The sequence below is a fragment of the Podarcis pityusensis genome (assembly GCF_964106645.2).
Source record: "Podarcis pityusensis genome assembly, chromosome: 1".
Taxonomy (NCBI): domain Eukaryota; kingdom Metazoa; phylum Chordata; class Lepidosauria; order Squamata; family Lacertidae; genus Podarcis; species Podarcis pityusensis.
In genome coordinates this window covers 5,804,552-5,828,749 of record NC_138028.1, presented here as the reverse complement: position 1 = coordinate 5,828,749, position 24,198 = coordinate 5,804,552, and the positions used below count along the sequence as shown (strand labels likewise).

Below are 24,198 nucleotides of genomic sequence, written 5' to 3'. Positions count from 1 at the left end.
CTGACCCCTGCACATAGTCTGAGACGTGGTCCTTACATTGCCTCTAGGAAAACGCTAGCTTTATTGGATTCCACACTTAAAAGCCTTGTGAAACAGAGTGTTTCTCCTTTTGTACTGCAATGAAATGGGGTGGGGTGGGAGTTAGCCCTTCCCTATCAGAAGGTCAGTGGTTCAAATCCGCGCGACGGGGTGAGCTCCCGTTGCTCGGTCCCTGCTCCTGCCAACCTAGCAGTTCGAAAGCATGTCAAAGTGCAAGTAGATAAATAGGTACCGCTCTGGCGGGAAGGTAAATGGCGTTTCCGTGCGCTGCTCTGGTTTGCCAGAAGCGGCTTAGTCATGCTGGCCACATGACCCGGAAGCTGTACGCCGGCTCCCTCGGCCAGTAAAGTGAGATGAGTGCCGCAACTCCAGAGTTGGTCACGACTGGACCTAATGGTCAGGGGTCCCTTTACCCTTTACCTTTACTCACAGTGCTACAAGGGAGAAGCAAATGTAAATACAAAGCAATTAGGAGAGGAGGAATAGTATCAGAATGCAGATGAAATAAAAGCTAAAAGAAGCAACTACAGGGACAGATATAGGTCGTCTTGAGAACTTTTAAAAGTGAAAATTGGGATTCCTTCTTTTTAAATGAAACAAGATTAATCCAAAAATATTAATCCCGTGGGGGGAAGGTACATTCAGGGTGGGAGGAAGAAGAGAAAGCTACACCACTGCCTGGGGTTTGATTTTTTTTTAAAAAGACCCTTCCCATTGATATTATTAAAGCTGAAAACTAGGTAGTTTTATGACTGGAACAGAAGGAACTAATCGACAGGGAAGCAATACTAAAAAGTGTGCCTCCAGAATAGATAATTCACCAAGACCTATTCATAAATTTCTAAGTGAGTGTCTGGCACTTGCTTTACGAGGACCCAATGCCCTCTTGACTCTCCAGGGAGACCTCTGGAGTTCGAAAGCTATTTTAAAATAGCAAGTGAGGAAAAAGCCTAATAATCTACTTCTTAGTCCTGAGGGGACACATTGCTGTCCTTGAGATGGGAGGACAAAGCGCATATCTAGTTCAATTTATACTTTGTTTGAGAGACGCATGCCTGAAAGAGGATGGTGTTTTCCTATAAACTTCGGTCTTCAGGCTACCTGCTCGTCTCTGCTCACAGAGAACCCCCGATGTCTGCAGTGAAAATACTCTCCCGTATTAACTATGCAACGGGCCTGAAGAATGCAGATATAATACATCTGTCCAACCAGGTACTGTCCACGCTTTTGGAGAAAGGTTACTGTAGTTTTAACCATGTAAAACTACAATGGTTAGAGCTGGGCAGTTTTGGAGGTGGGAAAATGACAAGAGAGCGCTTATCTAAGCAAGACTAGGGCTGCCATACGCCCTGGTTTCCCCAGACATACCCGTGAATTGCGTTTGGGTGAAATTTCCGAAAATGTCCAGGGAAACCCAGAAGTATGGCAACGCATGTTGGAAGTGTTGACTTTTTTGGCAAATGTCCTTAAAAACTGCTCAAAAACCAAGAAAAAAAGCTCAACAGCTGTGCCAAAAAAAAGCTCAGCAACTTTTGTGTCCGGATTTTCACTTTTTGAAAGATGGCAACGCTACGCAAGACTGAGTTGTGTGTGTGAGAGGGGCAGGAGGTCCACATCTCTCTTTCTTAGAACTGAAGAGTTGGAAGGAACCACGAGGGTCATCTAGTTCAGCCCTCTGCAATGCCTGAATCTTTTGCCCAACGTGGGGCTCAAACCTGCAACCTTGAGGTTAAGCACCTCGTGTTCTACCTACTGAGCTATCCCAGTGTTGTCTTATTTGGGAAGAAAGGAAGGTAAAAGGAATGGGTGAGCAGGGAAGAGTAAAGAGTGGATTTGGTGAACTTAGATGTGCCCCCTTCAGCACATTTTAATCATATTTGTTTTAGCACATATAGTTAATAGCTTGTGAGGTCTGCACCCAATCAGATGCCCTGCCCATTATTTAATTCCTTGTAAAATATTTACTAACTTTTTACACTGGCATCGCTTAATATGGTGCATTATTGTTCTGGGTTCTTGGTAGATATTTCCAAACGAGGCAATCTAAGCTCAGTAAATAGTTTTAAAACAAGTAAAAAATGATCAGAAGACCAAATTATGTTGTGCCATATACCAGATTATGGTCACATGGACTCAAAAGACAGATAATATATTTTTGTTATGACCGAAATTAAGAAGCCACACAGTAGCAGCAGCAGCATCATAAATAGACATTAATTTTACTTTTTATAGAGAGGACCAAGTACTAATTTTCAAAGAAAGGTATAAAATACAAATTAGTCACTCTTGAGTAGACATTGCATACAGTGTTTCAAACATGCCCGTACTGCATATAAATCACAGTATATAAAAGACAAGTCAAAATTCATTTTGACTTAGCTTCAATCTAAAAGGTTAGGCTTGAGTGAAAACTTAAAAAAAATCTACTTGAAATTCCATAAAACCCTATAGAATATTATTACCAATAAAAGCACAGATTTTGTGTCTTCACCCAAAAAATCTGCCTGTTGGAGCTGCAGAATAAAAATCTATTTGGACCATAAGGCTCAGGCAGAGTTCAGTTGAGACTATAAATAATTTTTTTCCAGGGGAAAACAATTATTTAGAGGGAAAAGGACAGAGACTCCCAAAGGTCTCTCAGAAAGTCTTCTAGAGTTGCTGGTCTGGTACATCAATCCTGAGGACTCTAACTTTGGACTTATAGTGATATTCTTTCAGATACAACTTCACAGAGGGCGGAACGGGAAGGGCGTCTATGCCATCGTAAGTCGTGTTGTTGCAAATAACTGTCCTGCATATATGTTGAAGGGAAAAGGGGAAAGTCCTGTTTAAGGGAGTCGAAAGAAGTGGCTCAAAGAACATGCAAGAGCTTGGATCTTTGTAATGTTCCAGGAGTCCAGTGATGTCGGGAGAATGGAAGACGCAGGGGTCGTGAGCATCGAAGCTGAAGTTGTGATTCCACTGCTCGATCCTGGCATGAAGGGACCGGCTGTAACGCCTAAAACTGACCGAGAACAAGTAATCTTCCTGGGCAGAGTCTCGCAGCAAAAAAGTCCCTTCTGGCTTCCCATCTAAAAGTGCTTCTGCAGCGTATTTATCCATCACTCCCCAGTAGCAGGGATTATTATTGATCTGAAGGAGGTCAGGGACAAGACAATGAACATAATCTATCTGGGTGTGATATTTAGGAGGGGTTTCCAGCTGCAGCAGCTCGTCATCCGTTTCCCACCGTGGCTTGTTTCTCTTCCTGGAGCTAGTGCAGAGTGTCACCACCTCATCGTCGGAGTCCATGTCACTTTCCTCTCTGCTGTTCCTTAGCTGCTTGCCTGCAGCAGGGTCACCTTGAGGGTCGCACCTGCAGGCTGCAACGTCAGGAACGCTGCATGCCTGCAAAACCGCTGACTCTCCTCCTTCGGCACTCTCAACGCCCCTGAGTTCCCCGTTCCTCCCTTCACCTTGTGACGGCTCCATACTTAACCAACTTTCGGACGCCTGTCTTACAGGGGCAGTGTGCCGTTTGATTAAATGCCACCGGAAGGCCAGTTCGGATCGTGGCGGGAAAGGACACTTGTCCAGCATGAGCTCGCTGATATGGATCTTTCTCTTTGATGGAAGCACCGAAGAATGTCGACTGCTGCAGTTCTTTATGGGAAAGCACTGGCCCACAGCATCCTGCAGTTTCTGCTTAAGGGAGCGGCCTAGGAGTCTGTGGCCGCAGGAACGCTCCAAGTCTAGCTCAGTAGAGGAACAGCTGTGTTTCCTCTCCTGGTTCCTTAAACTAAACATGGATTTCCCTGAGGTGCTGGCTGTTTCAGCGTCAGCACTGCCTTCACTCCTTTTTGACCAGGAAAGCTTCTTTCCGCTCCACACATAGCCATCCTTTCTGTCTGCGCTTCTACTCCGGCTGGTTTTAGGCCTCACATCTGGATTTTTAGGACTCCTTTCTTTATTTTCGGCCATTTCCCCACAAATGCAACCGGATTCACAAAAGTTCCAAGGCTACCGTTGCCAAATCCTCTGGAGCCAGTTTCTAGCTCAGAAAGCTTCCATCAGGTGCTTTTCGGATGTACCTACGAAAACAAAAAAGACAGTCCTCAGCTTACGTTATTAGTGAAAGGTAAAGGGTTAGGTCTAGTCGCAGACGACTCTGGGGTCGCGGCACTCATCTTGCTTTATTGGTTGAGGGAGCCGGCGTACAGCTTCCGGGTCGTGTGGCCAGCATGACTAAGCCGCTTCTGGAGAACCAGAGCAGCACACAGAAATGCCATTTACCTTCCCACCGAAGTGGTACCTATTTATCTACTTGCACTTTGACGTACTTTTGAACTGCTAGGTTGGCAGGAGCAGGGACCGAACAACGGGAGCTCACCCCATCGCGGGGATTCGAACCGCCGACCTTCTGATCGGCAAGCCCTAGGCTCTGTGGTTTAACCCACAGTGCCACCTGCGTCCCTTTACATTATGAGTACATGTGTGATAAACCCAAGCATACACTCAGGCTTCCATCACCCAGACACAAAGCGTCAGAGCCCGGCTGTTCACAGCCTTTCTGCACCCTCCCTAGGAATATCTGGTGGCTTGTCCTTCCCCAGGAAAAGCAGTAAAGCTGCAAACTACTTCCAGGAAAAGCAGTAGAGCTGAAAACAAGGAGCAAGGATAGTGCACGCTGCTGCATGTTCCTAGGGGAGGCTTTGAAGAGCATCTTGACATAAAGGGCCCGGCCACAGTGCTCGTGTGCCCAGCAGCACAACAGAAGCTCTATTGGAAAGGAAAGGACTACACTGGTTTCTGTGGGGTGATTAGAATTGTACTTAATCCATTAAGTTCATACTGAGACAAGCACTAAATACCGTATATTCTTCCTCTTTTGTTATCCCATACTTCCTTCAGGAGCTCAATGTGGCAGACATTGCGTGGAGGCATTCTGCTGCTTTAAAAATCCTGTATGTGGTGTGGTTTGGGAATTAAGGGGTTAACTTGTTTCCAAGAATCAAGCCTTGGCTGGCAGATATCCACTTAGGAAAGCGTTATTAATTAATTGGAGGGAGAGGTTGAATCAGATAATCTATATCTGCCACAGAATCAGGACAATCGTATTTTATTTGATATTTTGAAACGTTTGTGGGTGGAAATGCAAATCAAAGCTAAACTCCAAGTTATATCTTGCTAGCTTATTCCACTGATATTCAGATCAAGGCGATTAGATCACATGGACACCATATTCATGCAAGATCCTTTTTACCTATGGAACTATAAATATTAGCATTTGTGCCAGCTACTGGAATACCCATAGTTACTTGCTTAATGTTGAAATAAAAAAATTCCTTCCTGTAGCACCTTAAAGACCAACTAAGTTAGTTCTTGGTATAAGCTTTCGTGTGCATGCACACTTCTTCAGATACACTGAAACAGAAGTTACCAGATCCTTCTATATATTGAGAAGGTGGGGAGGGGTATTACTTAGAAGGGTGGTGGGAATCGGAGATTGGCAGATAGCTGAGATGAGCCTGTTGACGACTCTTAACGACTGTAATAGGTCTTACAGGAAAAGGCAAGGGGTGAGAAGGTGAGAAATGGCTTAGTCATGTATAATGAGATAAGAATCCGATGTCTCTGTTCAGACCAGGTTTCTCCATTGTTTTAAGTTTGGTAATGAGTTGTAATTCAGCAGCTTCTCTTTCCAGTCTATTTCTGAAATTCCTTTGTAGTAAAACAGCTACTTTGAGATCTTGTATAGAATGTCCTGGGAGATTGAAGTGTTCTCCTACTGGTTTCTCTGTTTATCACAAAACAGAGAAACCAGTAGGAGAACACTTCAATCTCCCAGGACATTCTATACAAGATCTCAAAGTAGCTGTTTTACTACAAAGGAATTTCAGAAATAGACTGGAAAGAGAAGCTGCTGAATTACAACTCATTACCAAACTTAAAACAATGGAGAAACCTGGTCTGAACAGAGACATCGGATTCTTATCTCATTATACATGACTAAGCCATTTCTCACCTTCTCACCCCTTGCCTTTTCCTGTAAGACCTATTACAGTCGTTAAGAGTCGTCAACAGGCTCATCTCAGCTATCTGCCAATCTCCGATTCCCACCACCCTTCTAAGTAATACCCCTCCCCACCTTCTCAATATATAGAAGGATCTGGTAACTTCTGTTTCAGTGTATCTGAAGAAGTGTGCATGCACACGAAAGCTTATACCAAGAACTAACTTAGTTGGTCTTTAAGGTGCTACAGGAAGGAATTTTTTTATTTCGACTATGGCAGACCAACACGGCTACCCATCTGTTGCTTAATGTTGTTTTTTTATTAAAAAAAGAACAACTACCAGAATTCCAAATTCTTTATTATCGTATTTTTTGCCCTATAGGACACACTTTTTCCCCTCCAAAAATGAAGGGGAAATCTGTGTGCGTCCTATGGGGTGAATGCAGGCTTTTGCTGAAGCTTGGAGGGCGAGAGGGGTCAGTGCGCACCGACCCCTCTCGCTCTCCAGGCTTCAGGAAGCTATCAGCAAGCCTGGGGAGCCTGCGGGAGTTCCCGCAGGGCTCCCTAGGCTGCGGATAGCAGCCTGCTGCCAGGAGTGTGGGGCGCGCTGAAGCCGCGGCTGGGGGGGAAATAATTATTTTTTTTCTTTATTTCCACCCCAAAAAACTAGGTGCGTCCTATAGGCCAGTGCGTCCTATAGGGCGAAAAATACGGTATTTTAAATCTGTGTTTCTCAAACTTGGGTCCCCAGCTGTTGCTGGACTACAACTCTCATCATCCCTGATCGCTGGTCCTGCTAGCTAGGGGTGATGGGAGTTGTAGTCCAACAACAGCTGGGGAAACAACTACAAATAATAGAGTAACAAAGGGTCCTAAAAATGTACAACTTAAGTGCAAAAGGCCATGGTAAATAGGTGTGACTTCCAGTGCTTCCAGACAAATGGAACTGCGGCTGATGGACCTCTGTATTACCTGAAACACAATTCTAACTTAATTAGCTCTCAAGGACTTCCTCCATGATCATGTTATGAGAGATAAACTGCAGAGACGGCTTAACGTCATCGCTGGAAGAGGGCATACTTCCAGGACCACCACCACGCCGTTGGGACAAGTGCTGTACAGTAAACCTGCAACTTACACAGGCCAAAATCATATAAAGTCAAAACACATTGGGTTCAATGGCGGGTGGGGTTGCCAAACGCTTTCCCCCCAGATGTCCGCCCCCTTCATAGTGACTGGTGGTGATGGGAATTGTGGTCAAAAACATCTGGAGGGCACCAGGTAGCTGAGAGCTGTTGGAGAGGATTTTGCTTTGCCTGTCCTTTTTAGACAAATGCTATATATATATTCATGCCAGTGAGTCATTCAAGAGCAAAACCCCCAGAAGAGAGGCAAAGTAGGCCAAGAAATATTACATGCTCAAAAGATTCACGTTATGCTTGTTCAATATTAGTTCACATAAGTGTGATGTTAAGAGATGTTATTCTATACTGACACTTTCAGGTCACACTCAAGACAGAAATTAATTAAAAATACATAAGTTACATACTGGGAATCTCTTGGTACTCTTGTCACTTGCTTTTCAAGATGAAGGGTTTTCTCTTTTTCTTTTTAAGGGACACCCCCAAGGCACTTGAAGTATCTAGGGCTTTACATATTGAAGAGGATTATATAAAATCCAGTTCCTTTCATGAAAGCAATTTTGAAAGACCATGATGGATGGCTTTTTTTTTTTTAAGGGATTGCAAGAGGGGGGGAAATGACACTACCAAAATTAAGCCTTCTTCAAGATTCAACTCATGCACAACACATGCCTTTGTTTGCCTCCCCTACAGTTTAATGTTTATCTAAACACACTGCTGGCCCCAGGGAATAAGAAACATGCAAATGGAACATAATACATTTATAATATGGAGCAAGGGTACTTGAACCTCTGAGGCATTTTTAAACGAGTATTTTAATATTACTTATTATTAAGCCACATACAAGCTACCTTTAAGGCAAATATTTTAACTCAATGTGGTTTACACACAAATAAAACAAAGTACTGTATCAAAACTACAAGATGTTTTAACCTCTCTTAAAAGATGGTAGCACTATGCTTAGGGGAGTGGGTGGCTCTGTGGTCTAAACCACTGAGCCTCTTGGGTTTGCTGATTGGAAAGCTGGTGGTTCGAATCTGCGTGATGGTGTAAGCTCCCGTTGCTCTGTCCCAGCTTCTGCCAACCTAGCAGTTCGAAAGCACACCAGTGCTAGTAAATAAATGGGTACCACTGTGGTGGGAAGATAAACAGTGTTTCTGTGCACTCTGGCACTCATCACAGGGTCCCGTTGTGCCTGAAGCAGTTTAGTCCTGCTGGCCACATGACCCGGAAAGCTGCCTGTGGACAAACGCCCGCTCCCTCGGCCTGAAAAGGGAGATGAGTACCGCAACTCCATAGTCGCCTGTGACTGGACTTAACTATCCAGGGGTCCTTTACCTTCTACCTTTTTACAACGCTTAGATTCCCTAGAGGGCCTACAATTGAAAAGGCCACAGCCCTGTGCTAGAGATTAAGAGGACAGCCTCTTCCACACTTTGCGTGAAGTCTGTCTGGAAACCAACAAGAAGCCAGTGTAGTTTAGAACAGATGCAATGTCACACAATTTTGGTGACTAGCCTTCACAAAAAGCCAGACGCCTGCATTGCACACCAACGAATGTTTCCAAATACTTTTGGTGGGTGGGCTTCTCTGCGCCTCTCAGACTGCATCAGAGAGTCTAGCCTGGAAGTTACTGAAGAAGAATGGATAAGAGATACAGTGAGACTGCCGTCCAAATGACCAGTTGGTGGAACCTGCCCTTAGCCACCGCTCTGTTTCAGCTCTGCTTCTAATGGCAGACCAGGAGTGGGGAACCTTTGGCCCTCCAGCTGTTGCTGAACTACAGTTCACATCAGCACTAGTAAACCTGGCCAATGGCCAGAGATGATGGGAGTTGTAGTTCAACGACATCTACAGGGCCCAAAGGTTCCTCCACACCTTCAGTAGATGCTGGAGCACAGCAAGACCATGAACTTGGTTCACCAAAAGAGAAAGACTATTATTCATCAAGTGGAAACTGACCCCTGGAGAAAAGGGACTACTAGCTGGCATTGGCAGCATTTTGTAAATCCATCTACCGTATTTTTCGCTCTATAGGATGCACTTTCCCCCCTCCAAAAATGAAGGGGAAATGTGTGTGCGTCCTATGGAGCGAATGGAGGCTTTCGCTGAAGCCTGGAGAGAGAGAGGGGTCGGTGCACACTGACCCCTCTCGCTCTCCAGGCTTCAGGAAGCTATCCGCAAGCCTTGGGAGCTCGGTGAGAATGCTCGCCAGGCTCCCAAGGCTTGCGGATAGCAGCCTCCAAACCCGACCTGGTTTGGAGGCTGGCGGTGGGGAAAGCAGCGCTCCCCCCCCCGCCAGCCCCAAAGAGCAGGTTGAAAGGAACCCAAAGCCTCCGGAGCCCAGCGGGAACTCCCGCTGGGCTCCGGAGGCTTCGGGTGAACGCACCTTGAACGCACAGAACGCACCTTGACTTAGAGGGGGAGAACAAGAAAAAAAAATTCCCCCCCTGTACTCCCCCTCCTATAGTGCATCCAATAGAGCGAAAAATACGGTAATTATGGTCTCCACAAGCTTGTTTGCAGCCGAAGCTGCTGCTTTTGGGTCTGTTCTAAAGGGAAAATGGAGTCAGGCATCATCCGCACACGAAATGATTTCACTTGGTGATTTTATACAGCTATTATACAGACAGAAAGAGGGCTATGAAACTTTACAGAACAGCTCACAAGTGTCCACAAAGGAGTAAACCCTCAACTGCCTGGAGAGCATTAGAACCAGCATAAAGCTGCCCAGCTTATTCCTATTGACTCCAGCAGGAGGTCCAAAAGAAATCACAATTAACACAATGTGTTCTACGCCAAACTTCTTCTGAAATGTCTTCAAAAATTTCAAGTGATTTCTATGCATGTTTACTCAAAAGTTGCCTTCTCCTATTTCATGTGTTGCCAAAGGTCTAGTTTTGATAGCCATAAATTTACATGACCTGGGAACAAGGTACTTTAAGTGCTTTCTTCTCCTGGACAGATGAGATAGTGACTGGAGGCCTTCTTCAGGCAACCCCCTAGTCTGAAGTTAAGCAGCTGGCCCCTGGAAATGGAAATGCCACCACTGGAGATAGAAAGCTTTGATTATAGAATTCCCTCTAGATGGATGTTCACCTGGAGCTGTCCTTATTATCTTTTAGGCATCAGGAAAAGCCTGTCTCTGTTTATGTGAGCCTTTGGTGACTGCTAACACTGTTCTAATGGTGACCAGTGGGTTTTTTCTGCTAGCTTGAGTGCTTTTGTTTGTTAACTGTTTGAGGTTATGTCTTTGGGACTTTGTTCTCTTGGTTTTAAACTGCTTGAACCTGCTGTTAATTATAATACAGTATTTTATGTTATGATGCTTACGGTTGTTTCAAGACTTGAATGCCATTTTTAGAAGAAAATCAGGGCACTTAAAAAACAACAACCCGTTAATCTTTTCTTTTATGTCATATCAAAAGCCACTGAGAGGTCAAGGGTAGAAAAACCTCAACAGAGAAATCTTTTCCTTGTTGATCTCTGATGATAGACTAACCAGGCATCCCCAACCTGTGGCCCTCCAGATGTTTTGGCCTACAACTCCCATGATCCCTAGCTAACAGGACCAGTGGTCAGGGATGATGGGAATTGTAGTCCAAAACATCTGGAGGGCTGAAGGTTGGGGATGCCTGGACTAAGCAATCCTATGTAGGCTTACTCTAAGTCCCACTGTGTTCAGTGGGGCTTACTCCCTAGTGTTCACATTGCAGCCCAAGACACAAATCTGGTGCCTCATCTGTAAATGGTATGAAAAACAGTGTCACTTCCATTGCTGATAAAGATTTATTTAAACAAACATAATGTTTATCACCTTGCGCGGTTGGGATATGTTGGACTATAAATCAAAAGCAATAAACCCTCTTTCTTAACAATAAACATTCTTCTGCAGAGAAATATTATCTTACACATGCCATAACCTTTGGAGAAATCTAAGCGCGCGCACACACATTCTTCTCCATGTTTATAACTCAAAGCATATTTCCCCTGCCCAGCTGAAGATAAAGAGGAAGGAGCTCATCTGTACGCACAGAAACAGGGCTTTCCACCAGACCTTTGGAGCAACCATTTTACATCACGCTTACATTTCTATTTCTCCCAGCTCAGCTCTCCACCTCTTCTTCTTAAATGGACTGAGATGACTGAAAAAAGCAGCTCTCGGGTCTTCTCTCCATTTAATTAATCTATTCTCTTCATTATATTTACCCTCACAATATTGCTACTGAGAGACACCCAGTGTCTGTGTCCTATTCCCCGAGGGTAGATACCACTGATTTCTCAGACATTGTCTCCTCCTCTTCAAATGAGCAAGAGAAAGGGGCTATTTATTAATGTTATGCTTAGCCAGCACCATTTTGAAGGCTAGAGGAACCTAATAGTACATTAACACAAAAAGGAGGTCCAAAAAACCAGAACAAGGTCTTATGCAAATACAAAATTCTAAATGTACAAGATCGCCAGCGTAACCTCAGTAACTTAATGTAAGGACATTTCCATTTTAACAACACAGCAAGACAACAGAAAATTCCCAATCACCCTTGGTTTAGACGAGGAACACTCACATAAATTGGGATTCACGCCAGCTGTACAGATTTGCTTAATATCATGCTTTAACTTGTTCTCCTTCCCCTAAGTCTCCATCCCAACCCCCCACAAATCAGACTTTAACGACATCTTCATAACCCAAGGATATCTGAACCAAATAAATGCATATAGCTTTATGTTCACTAATGCCAGCAACAAAGATAAGAACAAAAGACCACGTAGATATTAAGTATATTTTCACCCAGAGGGCAACACTGATGGAATGGGCCATTTGATAAGCCACATTATGAGCATCTGCTTTGTAGGTTTTATTTTCACTAAGAAACAGAGCGGATGTGACATAGGTCTCAGCAGAAAGGATGCTCACGTCTTTCATGTACAATTTACTTGTTAGTGGGCACACACTGAAAGCCTTTTAAAAGCATCCTGCCTTTGACAAAACACTTAAGCACGCAGCTAGCTCCCACACACAGACAATAAAATAAAGGCTTCCTTTTGGACCATATGATTCCGCCACAGGGAAGTAATCAGAGCATGAAAAATACTGCGGAGGAGTTTGATTCGTTGTTCTTTGACACAGGACTGTCTCTTTTGTTGGTTGCAATCGCAATGGACACTTATCTCAGGGAGAGAATGGAAGCCAACATTGTTCCTTTTCACTTCTCTCATACAGCTAGTGAGTAGATCAGGCATATCCAAAGTCCGTTCTAATCCGGCCCTCATAGACAGTTCCTTTCTGTGGTTCTAAAAAAAAGGTCAACAACTCAACTTTGGGGTAAAATCCTAAAAAAAGGGTCAACAACTTTGTTCAGCCCTCATGCATGTTCACTTCATCAAATCTGGCCCTCTTTTAAAAAAGTTTGGACACCCCTGGACTAGCAACTAGGAGAAATTTGACTGATCTTCACAACAACAGGAAGGACAGCAGAAGATTGGAGAAGTCTGAAACCAGTTACTTTGGACCCTGCATCATGTGTGGACAGATATAAGAGGCCCAGAATAATACTCTTCTTCTGAGACTAAGATCATATCCAGACTTGCCCTTGCACCACTGCTTTCCCCTGGGAAAATCCAATATTTACTGCTGAATCAGAGCAAATGTCAATTGGGTTCTCTCCAGATTGACGTTTGCTCTGATTTATTGCCAAAGAGCGGGTTTTCCATGGGAAAGTGGAAGGGCAAGGGCAAAACCACTGAGATTCCTGCACAGCAGGGGGTTGGACTAGATGATCCTCGGGGTCCCTTCCAACTCTACAATTCTATGATTTTATGACCCTTGCCTAGAAAGTATGGGACATGTGGAAAACTGCCCGGACCCATGCTTTCTAGGCACTGGGCAAGTGGAAGTATGGATAACCTCCAGGTGGCTGATAAAGACCAGGGAATCCATAAGCCTGTATTTCCCTAAAGAGAGAAATTCTATCTCCAGTAATAAATCCATAGGAGCAATGAATGTGTTATAACCGCATAAATGCAGGCTGCAAACAAATAGTATTTGCTATCCCAGTGTAATTTAAACTGCAATCTTAGTTCCATTTGCTCAGGGTTGAATTCAACTGCTAGGTTGGCAGAAGCTAGGACAGAGCAACGGTTGGCAAACCCAAGAGGCTCAGTCGGGGGTCAGCAAACTTTTTCAGCCGGTCCACTGTCCCTCAGACCTTGTGGGGGTGGTGGTGGACTATATTTTTGGGGGGGGGGAATGAATGAATTCCTACGCCCCACAAATAATCCAGAGATGCCTTTTAAATAAAAGCACACATTCTACTCATGTAAAAACACGCTGATTTCCAGACGCTGGATTTAGAAGGCGATTGAGCCGGATCCGGCCCCCGGGCCTGTTTGCCAACCCATAGTTTAGACCACAGCGCCACTGCGTCCCTACACTTCAACAGGATTTACATTTGAGTAGACATGGTTAAGGTTGTGCTGTTGGTAAGAAACCAGACAAATACCAAAAGCTGCAGCCCATCAGCACTCTTCTGTTGTTAAGGGCAATTCGTTCCTCCCTCCTACCACTCAAGAGATGGCTCTCTCAGCTTAACTCAAAATAGGCATCAGAATAAAACCTACCAGAGCACCATTTAGACTATAAAGCAGATCAAGGACACACATTCTATGAAAGTTACCATACACTATAAGCAAATATGTTGTGAAAACTGCTTGCAAGTTTGTTTTGTTTTTAAAAAGATTTCTGCCCGGGAGTGATTACTGTTGTTGGCCTAGTAGTGAAATTAAAAGCTAGCTTCAGCTGCAGAAATGGCAAGCGGAAATTCTCTTTTCAGTTCAGGTATTTTGTAACCTGTGTGCAGAAGACATTTTCTCTTTAAAAACAGTATGTATAAAATATTGTTTCAAAGATTGGTTGTATTTTAATGCAGGTACTCATTGAAGCACAACTGACTACAATTGTACTTATAGTAGCCCCAATTCTGCAGATGTTAACATGCGCTCAAAATGTAGTAAATATATTGGGCTTGAACTACAAAGTGTTGAGAAAACAGGCTGCCAGCTCTTCAGCAGACTTAAGAGGGGACTGTGCAGTGTTGTATTTTTTGTCATTTGGAGACTCACAGTGCAATCCTATATATGTCTGGTTAAAGCAAGCCCTATTTGAGTACTCCCAGAATGCAAGACCAGCAAAATCCAACCCATTGTTTCAGTAAAGAGGCATTAGGTACCATTATTTGTGTGCCTGGTCACATGAGTTGTGAGAATCATAGAATCTTAAGAGTTAGAAGCGACCTCGAGGGTCATCTAGTCCAATGCCCTGCAATGCAAGAATCTCAGCTAAAGCATCCATGAAAGATGCTTAGAAATCTCCAAGGAAGGAGAGTCCACCACCTCCAGTGGGAGTCTGTTCAACTGCTAAACAGTTCTTACTGTCAGAAAGTTTTTCCGAATGTTTAGTCGGAATCTCCTTTCTTGCAACTTGAAGCCATGGGTTCGAGTCCTACCCTCCAGAGCAGGAGAAAACAAGCATGCTCCCTCTTCCATGCGACAGCCCTTAAGATATTTGAAGATGGCTCTCCTATCTCCTCTCAGTCTCCTCTTTTTCAGGCTAAACATACCCAGCTCCTTCAAGAACTCCTCATAAGGCTTCATTTCCAGACCTCTGATCATCTTGGTCACCCTCCTCCGCACACCTTCCTGCTTGTCAACATCCTTCTTAAAATTGTGGTGCCCAAAACTGGACACAATATTCCAGGTGTGGTCTGACCAAGGCAGAATAGAGTGGTACTATTACTTCCCTTGATCTGGACACTATACTTCTACTGATGCAGCCTTTTTTTGCTTTTTTTTGCTCCTGCATCACACTGTGATAGTGAGATAGTGCCATGGGGTGGGGAAATTACTTCATGCAAAAACTTTGTTTTATCAGTTGCTGTTTTTGGCAAATGATTCTTAGTCACCAGCACGTAAGACATAAGAAGTGTGAAGAGTACTAAACTGTGCTAGACCTGCTTTGGTGCCAGAGGCAGAAAATTCAAACTGCATCCTTCCATACGTTAATCAATATTGCTTATTTATTTATGGCATTTCTCTGGGTGGTGAACTGAAGGACCTCACTTTCAGGTGTAATACATAAATACTACTAAAATTCAGCAATACAAAGTACAAATATCTTCTTTCTTTCTTTCTTTTCTTTCTTGGTACAAATCCCTTATAAAACACATAATGCCAGAGAAAAATCAATAAAATTGGTACCTTAAAAGCCAAAACCTCCCTCAGAATCCTGGAAGGATAAGAATGTATTCACCTGGCACCAGAAAAAAATACACAACAGGGGTCAGGTGAGGCTCTCTGGGGAGGGCATTCCACAACCAGGGTGATATTACTGAGAAGGCCTTATCACTACTAGTTGGATCACACCTGGCGGTAGTACTCAGAGATCATGGACTCAACGTCTGGGTATATGTGGGAGGATGCAATCCTACAGGTAACCTGGCCCAAAACTGCCTGGAAATAAACAAGAAGCCAGAATATCTGATAATGTACTAGCATAATATGTTTCAGTTGCCTAGTCCTGGTCAACAACCTCACTGCCCCATTTTGGACTAACAAGGTAATTGTTTTCAAAGGCAGCTACATACATAACACAATAATCTAAAGGGAGGTTATCAGAGCATGGCTGACCGTACCGTAGCCAAGCTATCTCTGTCCAAGTAAGATTGTAGCCGATTTCTCACCAGAAGTCGATAAAAGGCAGGACATTTTCAGCCCCCGAGGACACCTGTGCCTCTGGTCATGACAATATTGGATGCTGAGTACAGTGGTATCTCAGGTTACAGACGCTTCAGGTTACAGACTCCGCTAACCCAGAAATAGTACCTCGGGTTAAGAACTTTGCTTCAGGATGAGAACAGAAATCGCACAGCAGCGGTGCGGCGGCAGTGAGAGGCCCCATTAGCTAAAGTGGTGCTTCAGGTTAAGAACAGTTTCAGGTTAAGAACGGACCTCCAGAACGAATTAAGTTCTTAACCCGAGGTACCACTTTACCTCCAAACTGCAAATTGGATCACTTAGGGCAGGGGTCAGCAAACTTTTTCAGCAGGGGGCCAGTCCACTGTCCCTCAGACCTTGGGGGGCGGACTGTATTTTTTTTGGGGGGGGGGATGAACGAATTCCTATGTCCCACAAATAACCCAGAGACGCATTTTAAATAAAAGCACACATTCTACTCATGTAAAAACACGCTGATTCCTGGACCATCTCTGGGCCGGGTTTAGAAGGCCCCCAGGCCTTAGTTTGCCTACCCATGATTTAAGGGGAGTGCAACCACATCCAGAATAGGTTTTTTATTATTATTATTATTATTATTATTATTATTATTAATTTTGTATACTGCCCTATTCCCGCAGGTGTCAGGGTGGTTCACAAGATAAAACCACAAAATTCATAATAAAAATAAAAACAAAAACCACCCACTCAACTTGGCAGACAAACCATCCACCTACTGCCTCTCTATCTTATCTGGGTTAAGCCTCAGTTTATTCAATCCATTGTCATCTCCAGGCATGAAAGGGGACAGAATGCCTTGGGTTCTCCTTTGCAAGGCTCATTCAAATGAATGGAAACTGAAGAAAAAATATTACTCTTGTGCAGCTCCCATTTAAATATCCACAATTTGTTTCTCCCCCTACACAGAAATATATTTAGCTTAATTATGGATCTGAAATTCAACCAGAATTGAGATCCTCAATAGGTATTTATCATAATTTCATTTTAAAAAAGAAGCCCTGTTAACACTCCAAAAATAAAAGAGTAAAATGAAAACACCAATTCTATTTAAAATGTTTCCTTAAATACAACAAAGTGGATATTCAGTTGCTTATTTTTAAATGTCATCTCGTAAAAATTATATTCTAGCTAAGGACAGTCTAATAGCTGTATTTCTAGAAACAGAAGAAGGCACCTATTTGTGTCCAAAGTATATTGCCATATCCTGAAACATCTAGTGAGGCAGAGGGCCTTCTTGGTAGTCACACCCTCCCGTCAGATGTCAAGGAAATAAACAACTATCTGACTTTTAGAAAACATCTGAAGGCAGTCCTGTTCGGGGAAGTTTTTAATGTTTGATGTGGTATTGTGCTTTAATCTGTTGGAACCCAGTCAGATGGGTAGCATATAGATTAATAATAGTAACAATAATAATAGTACACACACGTGTCAATATGAGACCAGAAATATTCACACATGTATTGTAAGCAGGGCCAAACAAACAATCCAGAGCTATTTCATGTATTTTGTCAGCCTAGATCTCAACAGCTACTGAGCTACCATTAAAAGGCAAGAACAAGCATTTTAGTTCCTTGTGGTTTCTCCATAAGACACACACAACTAGTGTTGCCGCTATAGTATTATTATAAGCATCATTATCTATTATTATAATTATCATTATAATAAAGGACACACATCTTAAGACCTAGGTTTGGCTTTGAACGAATCGCTTCCGGAATATTTCCAGAATAGAAGGTGGCAGTGAATCAGACCGGAATTTTAGTCATTCTTAAGTGGCATTTCCATGCATGTTTCAAGACATGAGATGTAAAATGCGTGCATGTATGAAGTAGAGCTAGAAGCAGCTACACTTGGAAATGTCATCTGAAAGAGAAGAAAGCCTCGCTTTTTAACTTTTGAAAAGTGTGGTGGGCATCCAAAGTGTGATGGGCATATCAAAGTTTTTAAAAATAAGTGCAGTGCTTGGTTTTGAGATGGGGATATTCCAGAATAAAGGGAAATCCTTTGAAATAAGGACAGCATGTCAGCCGAGTATCACTTTCTGCCATGGGTGGATATAAGATACTGAAGTGACCCGTAACACAGTCAAATGCTTGGTTACTCACTAGTAGATGCTGTCCAGAAAAACCTTGAGAAATGCAGTCAAGGATCCTAAACATTTATTTGCCTATCCATTTTTTAATACACATCCCTAGAGCGGGTTAAAACTGGGAACTTCTTGAATCAAAATTTATTACCGAGCACCAATTCCAACCTTAAAGGCACAGACTCATTTAAAAGTTTTGCCTTCAGCTGTTTTCTAAAAAAGAAGTTACATTTCTGCGACGGCAGTTATGAAACCAACAGCGAGCCAGATTTTGTCAGAATACAGCCTACTCCTCTTCCCACCAGAAAGATACCCGGCCAATGCAAGTAACAGACCCCCCAACTCCAGTTCCAATAACCCCCCAGATACACTTTCCCCATAATGTTAAGCAGTGCTTTTTTTCCTTTAAAAAAAATGTTTAGGGGTACTCTCATTTTCCTACTCATATTGAAATACTGCTCCTTGATGAGGCCAAACTTAGATTCACAAAATGTTTAGGGGTATGCGCACCCCTGCGTCCCCCCAGAAAAAAGCACTGATGTTAAGGAAGAATATTATGATTCATTAAATTTCCCAGAATGTTAAGAAACATGCCTTGAAGATGGCAATCGGAAAGCCTTTAGCAGTTAATAATAATGATAAAAAAGCAATTTCCATAATGAAGGGGATGCTGCCCCCACCCCCATTGAGCATGCTTACCTGCCGCTTACCAGAAGAGGCATTTTGTTGGTGGGGGGGGGGCGGAGGTCTGGCACCCAAAAAGAAGGGGTCCAAGAGGGGCTTCACCCCAGCAAGGACAGGCACATCCGCTCCCCATCAGACACAAAGCCAGACTGGATTAACTGCACAGCTGGAACTGGGGGGGGGGGGAGGTGGGCTGGGCTGAGGAAGCAGGAGATGGGGAGGGAGGAAGGAAAGAAAGTGGGGGGGGGCAAGGAAGGAGAGTTTAAAAGGAAAGAGGAGGAAGGAAAAGGGAATGGGGAAGGTTGAGAGGGGAAAAGCATCGGGAAAGGGGGAAGGATGGAGGCAGCGGAAAAGGGAAGGTGGGCAGAACTGAGTGCAGGGGAATTTTAATTCCTGTATTTTTCCATGTATAAGACGCCCCCCATGCATAAGACGACCCCTTTTTTGGAGCCCCAAATTAAGAAATAATGAATTGCAACCGTGTAGACGACGACCCCCGGTTTTTAAACTTTAAAAAATTGGGGGGGGGGAATATAGTAAGTCTTATACACGGGAATAGGAGGCACGTTTTTTGGGGGGGGTGCCGTCCTAAAACTTACTCCCCTAGGAAGAAAAGAAGGAAGAAAGGAGCCCCCTTCCTCCCCAATGGGGAAGGAAAAATGCCAATGGAGAAGGGGTTATTTGAGGAAGGAAAGGCGAGAAGAAATGAGAAATAAACGCGGGGGGGGGGAATTAAAAATAAATAAATAGAAGAGAGAGAGGGAGGTGGGAGCTCCGAAATAAAGAGATTAATGGGGAGAGAGGAAACCGTGAGGCAGAAAGTGCTGAAAAAGAGGAAAGTGTATATATCCTATCCAGCTCCACACAGAGATGTCCTTTTAGCACCACAGGGTGGAGAGGAGAAGGGAGAAGGGAAGAGGAGCAGCCGAGAGGCCCGGCCAGCTGCTGCCCGCCGCCCTCGTCCGTCTCCCGGCCGCGCAGAGGCGCTTCTTTCCCTGCCGCCTCTTCGTCTTCTCCTCCCTCGCTCGGTGCCAGGCGGCCCGGTCACCTCAGGCGCCTCCTCCGGCCCCCATCATGGTCTCGGAGGATCCGGCCGGCCCGGGAAGGAGGAGGAGCGGGAGGCGGAGAGCAGAGGGAGGCCGGGCCTCTGACGCCTCACGCCGGCTCCGCCTCAGGCCCAGAGCGCGGGAAGAAGGAGGAGGAGAGGCCGGAGGTCTCCGTGTCGCGGTGAGGAGGGGGGGCTGTGTTGGGGGGGCGCCTGCTTCGGCCCTGTTTTTCTCTCCTCAGCCCCCCAAAAGAGAAGCCGAGGAGGAAGAAAAAAGGGGGGGGGGAAGATTTGTTACCTCAGGCTGCCCCCATAGGCGGCGCCACGAGGGGGTCGGGGGGTGAGGGGCAAGCGATCCCCCCCCCCCACAAACAAGGACCTACTACTATTACTATTATTATTGTTTTATTTTGTGGTGAGGGGCAAGCGACCCCCTGAACAAGGACCTATTATTATTATCATCTGTGGAGAGGGGCAAGCGACCCCACCAAACAAGGACCTGATTTTTCATTTGTGGAGAGGGGCAAGCAACCCCCCTGAACAAGGGGTTATTATTATTATTTTTGTGGAGAGAGGGGCAAGCGACACCCCCCCAAACAAGGACCTGATATAATTTATATTATTATTATTATTTTGCAGAGAGGGGCAAGCGACCCCCCCCCCAAACAAGGACCTGATATAATTTATATTATTATTATTATTATTATTTTGCAGAGAGGGGCAAGCGACACCCCCCCCCAAACAAGGACCTGATATAATTTATATTATTATTATTATTATTATTATTATTATTATTATTTTGCACAGAGGGGCAAGCGACACCCCCCCAAACAAGGACCTGATATAATTTTTATTATTATTATTATTATTATTATTATTATTATTATTATTTTGCAGAGAGGGGCAAGCGACCCCCCCAAAAACAAGGACCTGTTATTGTTATTTATTTGGTGAGGGGCAAGCGACCCCCCCCCAAACAAGGACTTGCTATTATTATTATTATTATTATTATTATTATTATTAATTTGGTGAGGGGCAAGCGACCCCCCCAAACAAGGACTTGCTATTATTATTATTATTATTATTATTAATTTGGTGAGGGGCAAGCGACCCCCCCATACAAGGACCTGCTATTATTATTATGGTGAGGTGCAAGCAACCCCCCCCCCCAAAAACAAGGACCTGCTATTATTATTTTGTTGTTACCCCACCTTTTCCCCAGACAGGGACTCAAGGCGGCTTACAGCTAAAGAGAAGAGCAGCTACCCCCACTTGCCCCACTTCCCCCTCTATTTCTCAACTCCTGCCATTGACATGTGTGCTGCTATTTTTCTTTCTTGCCTGCCTAGAAGTGGCCTCCCACCCCACTCCTATTTCTTGGTGTCTCCACTGCTTCCCCGCTGCTCCTTTTCCCTTTTTTGTGGGAAAAGGTGGGGGGGGGGGAGAAGAGAAGAGATGACTGCTGTCTCTCTGACTTCCTTTCTCTCTCTCTCCATTCTTCACCTCTCCAAGTAGCAAACTTTGTGGGGAAAGAAGGTATGCAAGGCCATATCCGCCCCCCCTTCAAACAAAACATTATGAGGCATCATTGGGTGCAGGTTGTTTCGGATTAAGTGGCAGCCAAGCTGGGATCCCAGGAATTTGGTGCTCTCCTAAGAGAGAGTAAGCAGGAGCCTGGCAACTCCTTGAGTGAAGAGTCACCTGTATGGCTGATACCTTTACAAAAGGTGTGCTTCTAAACAGTGTAATCCAAAGTATTTGCACTACCCATGTCATTGTTTCTTGTCTTCTTTGTGAAAGAAACCCTCCTAATGTTGTGATGATGGTGATGATGATGATGATTTATCGCCTTGCATGTATGTCCCACTGTGGTTTTTGCATTTACAGGACTATACGCTTTCACTGCAGGTCACTGAATCTGGAATTGCACTGCTTTTACCTCTACCTCAAATCACTGGCACCGATTAGGAAACCGCCCATTTGGAGATTTTGTCGAGGGGCTGCTGACGGAAGAAAACGTAAGCATAACAAGACAAAGGAAGGAAAGGAGTCTAATAATAGCCAAGCCTTCATAACATACGGAATAAGTTATTGACTTTTTCCTATCCTAAAGAATTGTGTCTGTGGCAAAATGATGAAAAAGGACTAATACAGTTGTCCATAGTATAGTAACTGAGATTCTTTATAATGACATTGCAGTCTGTAGGCATTACTGTATATGTTACCGAGATGAGCCCCGCAACCCTAGAGTCGTCCGTGACTGGGCCTAATGGTCAGGGGTCCCTTTACTTTTACCTTTACATACTACTATTGCCTCTCCACTTCCCCATTCACACACCCCCAGCCTAAAATTAGGTAGTAAGCTTCTACAGGTAATCTTTTGGCTGTGTTACACTGTAAAATTTCATGCAGGTTAATGACGTTATATTAAAAAATAAAAATAGTTTGAACGTAATTGTAGATTTGGTGATTTTTGAACTCAAAAACCTGTTAATCACTTGTAATTGTTTTGCTTGAAGCCCTTTTTAACTTTGTAACCTAGATAAAGAATATGCCTTTGTCACAAAAGCCAATGAGATACGGCCACACAGAAGGTCACACAGATGTTTGCTTTGATGACATTGGGAGGTAAGTGACTGAGGGCCCAGTTGCATGTGATTAATGTACACACACACAATGTATGTATATGTTGGGGATAGGTAACCTGTGGCCCTCCGGATGACTCACAACATCACTAGCCATATATATAAAAATATAAAAATTGTCTAGTAGCACCTTAGAGACCAACTAAGTTTGTTCTTGGTATGAGCTTTCGTGTGCAGTCCCATGGACTGCAAGAAGATCAAACCTATCCATTCTTAAGGAAATCAGCCCTGAGTGCTCACTGGAAGGACAGATCCTGAAGCTGAGGCGCCAGTACTTTGGCCACCTCATGAGAAGAGAAGACTCCCTGGAAAAGACTCTGATGTTGGGAAAGATGGAGGGCACAAGGAGAAGGGGACGACAAGAGGATGAGACGGTGGGACAGTGTTCTCGAAGCGACCAGCATGAGTTTGACCAAACTGCGGGAGGCAGTGGAAGACAGGAGTGCCTGGCGTGCTCTGGTCCATGGGGTCATGAAGAGTTGGACACGACTAAACAACAAGGTGGTGCTACTAGACATTTTTTACATTTTTATATATATTTCTACTGCATCAGACCAACATGGCTACCTACCTGAATCTAGAACATCACTAGCCATTGGCAATGCTGGCTAAGACTGGTGGGGTTTGGAGTCCTGCAACATCTGAAGGATCATAGGTCCCCCATTCCTGGCATAGATGGCAGGAAGTGATTGTTATTGGCTTCCCACAGTGTTTGTTTCATGTGAAGAACAAATAAATGACTTCATAATTCTTAAGACCCGAAGATTTTTGTTTATGCTATGGGTCAAAGTGATGTTGTGCCTTTATTGCCTATCCCATCTGAATGACTGCTGCCAAATTACAAGGGAACTCCAGCATTGTGTGGAACTGAATACTCCATTGACAACTAGGAATAGTACAGTCATGCACAGATGGATTTGCATGATCTCAGTGCAAGCAGATTCTACATTCATCTTTTCTGCCAGGTGGCACAGTAGTGAAGAGCAACAGAGGAATGAGGACAAACTGTCATGGTCTGGTGGCCAAAACAGATGCACTTAGCCAGGGTGCTGTCCTTTTTTAGAGTGATGTAGTTTGAACTCTGCAAAAATGGATTTCATTGGTGCCAAATTTATAAGAACTGCCCTCCTGGATCAGGCTCATGGCTCGTTTAGTTCATCATCCTGTTCTCAGAGTGACTGACCAGATGACTGTAGGAAATCCGTAAGCAGGACCCGAGCACAACAGCAGTTTCGCCTTTGTAGTTTCCAGCAGCTGTTATTTAGAAGCATACTGCCTCAGACTGTGGAGGCAGCACATACCCATTGTGGCAAGTAACCACTGATAGTTAAATTCATGAGGGAGGAAGCAATTTGCCTACTATGCACCATTCGTTTAAACCACATGACTTCAGCTAAAGAATCCCGGGGACTGCAGTTTGTTGGGAATTGTAGTTCTGTGAGGGTTTCCCAGGATTCTTTGGGGGAAGTCATGTGGTTTAATTGTATGGTCTTGCTGCCCAAGGTTGGGTTTTTTGCATGTATTCAAGAGATTGCCTCTTTCCTTATGCCTTGTTTTATCACCATAATCTATAAGGTTGAGATGTGAAGTAGTCACCTGAAATTTAGTAGGACACCTCATCTTTTTACAGTGTCATCCATAGTGACTGTTGACACCAAAGCTAGCACCTTCCTCTTGTGATCAATTTACAGTCGTACTTTGGATTCCGAATGCCTTGCGAGTTGAATGTTTTGGCTCCCAAACGCCGCAAACCGGGAAGTGAGTGCTCTGGTTTGCG

General features: G+C 44.1%; 2 protein-coding genes across 6 annotated transcripts in view; one reads left to right on the top strand and one right to left on the bottom strand.

Moving 5' to 3' along the window:
• Nucleotides 1-2,237: 2,237 nt before the first annotated feature.
• SOCS4 (suppressor of cytokine signaling 4) lies at nucleotides 2,238-19,175 on the bottom strand. 2 transcript variants are annotated; one of them, XM_080989319.1, is made up of 2 exons: nucleotides 18,747-19,175; nucleotides 2,238-4,109 (listed from the first exon to the last, which is right to left on the bottom strand). In XM_080989319.1, the coding sequence occupies exon 2, from the start codon at nucleotides 3,997-3,999 to the stop codon at nucleotides 2,689-2,691; it is 1,311 nt and encodes a 436-aa protein (XP_080845445.1). In that variant the 5' UTR covers nucleotides 4,000-4,109; nucleotides 18,747-19,175; the 3' UTR covers nucleotides 2,238-2,688. The 2 variants fall into 2 exon arrangements, with proteins under 2 accessions (XP_080845445.1, XP_080845446.1); XM_080989320.1 differs by lacking the exon at nucleotides 18,747-19,175 and adding an exon at nucleotides 15,428-15,448.
• A 650-nt stretch (nucleotides 19,176-19,825) lies between these two features.
• WDHD1 (WD repeat and HMG-box DNA binding protein 1) overlaps nucleotides 19,826-24,198 on the top strand; it is a 31,132-nt gene continuing 26,759 nt past the window's right edge. The window contains exons 1-3 of one of the 4 annotated variants that reach the window (XM_081012890.1): nucleotides 19,826-19,958; nucleotides 21,685-21,794; nucleotides 22,319-22,404. In XM_081012890.1, coding sequence (XP_080869016.1) covers nucleotides 22,328-22,404 — 77 coding nt within the window. In that variant the 5' untranslated portion in view covers nucleotides 19,826-19,958; nucleotides 21,685-21,794; nucleotides 22,319-22,327. Of the gene's footprint in view, nucleotides 19,959-21,399; nucleotides 21,504-21,663; nucleotides 21,795-22,318; nucleotides 22,405-24,198 lie in introns of those variants that run through there. The other 3 variants (XM_081012887.1, XM_081012888.1, XM_081012889.1) reach the window with 3 other exon arrangements.

Bases quoted from the DNA above. Each gene is read 5' to 3' on its own strand.
- SOCS4 (XM_080989319.1), bottom strand. From the start codon at position 3,999: ATGGCCGAAAATAAAGAAAGGAGTCCTAAAAATCCAGATGTGAGGCCT.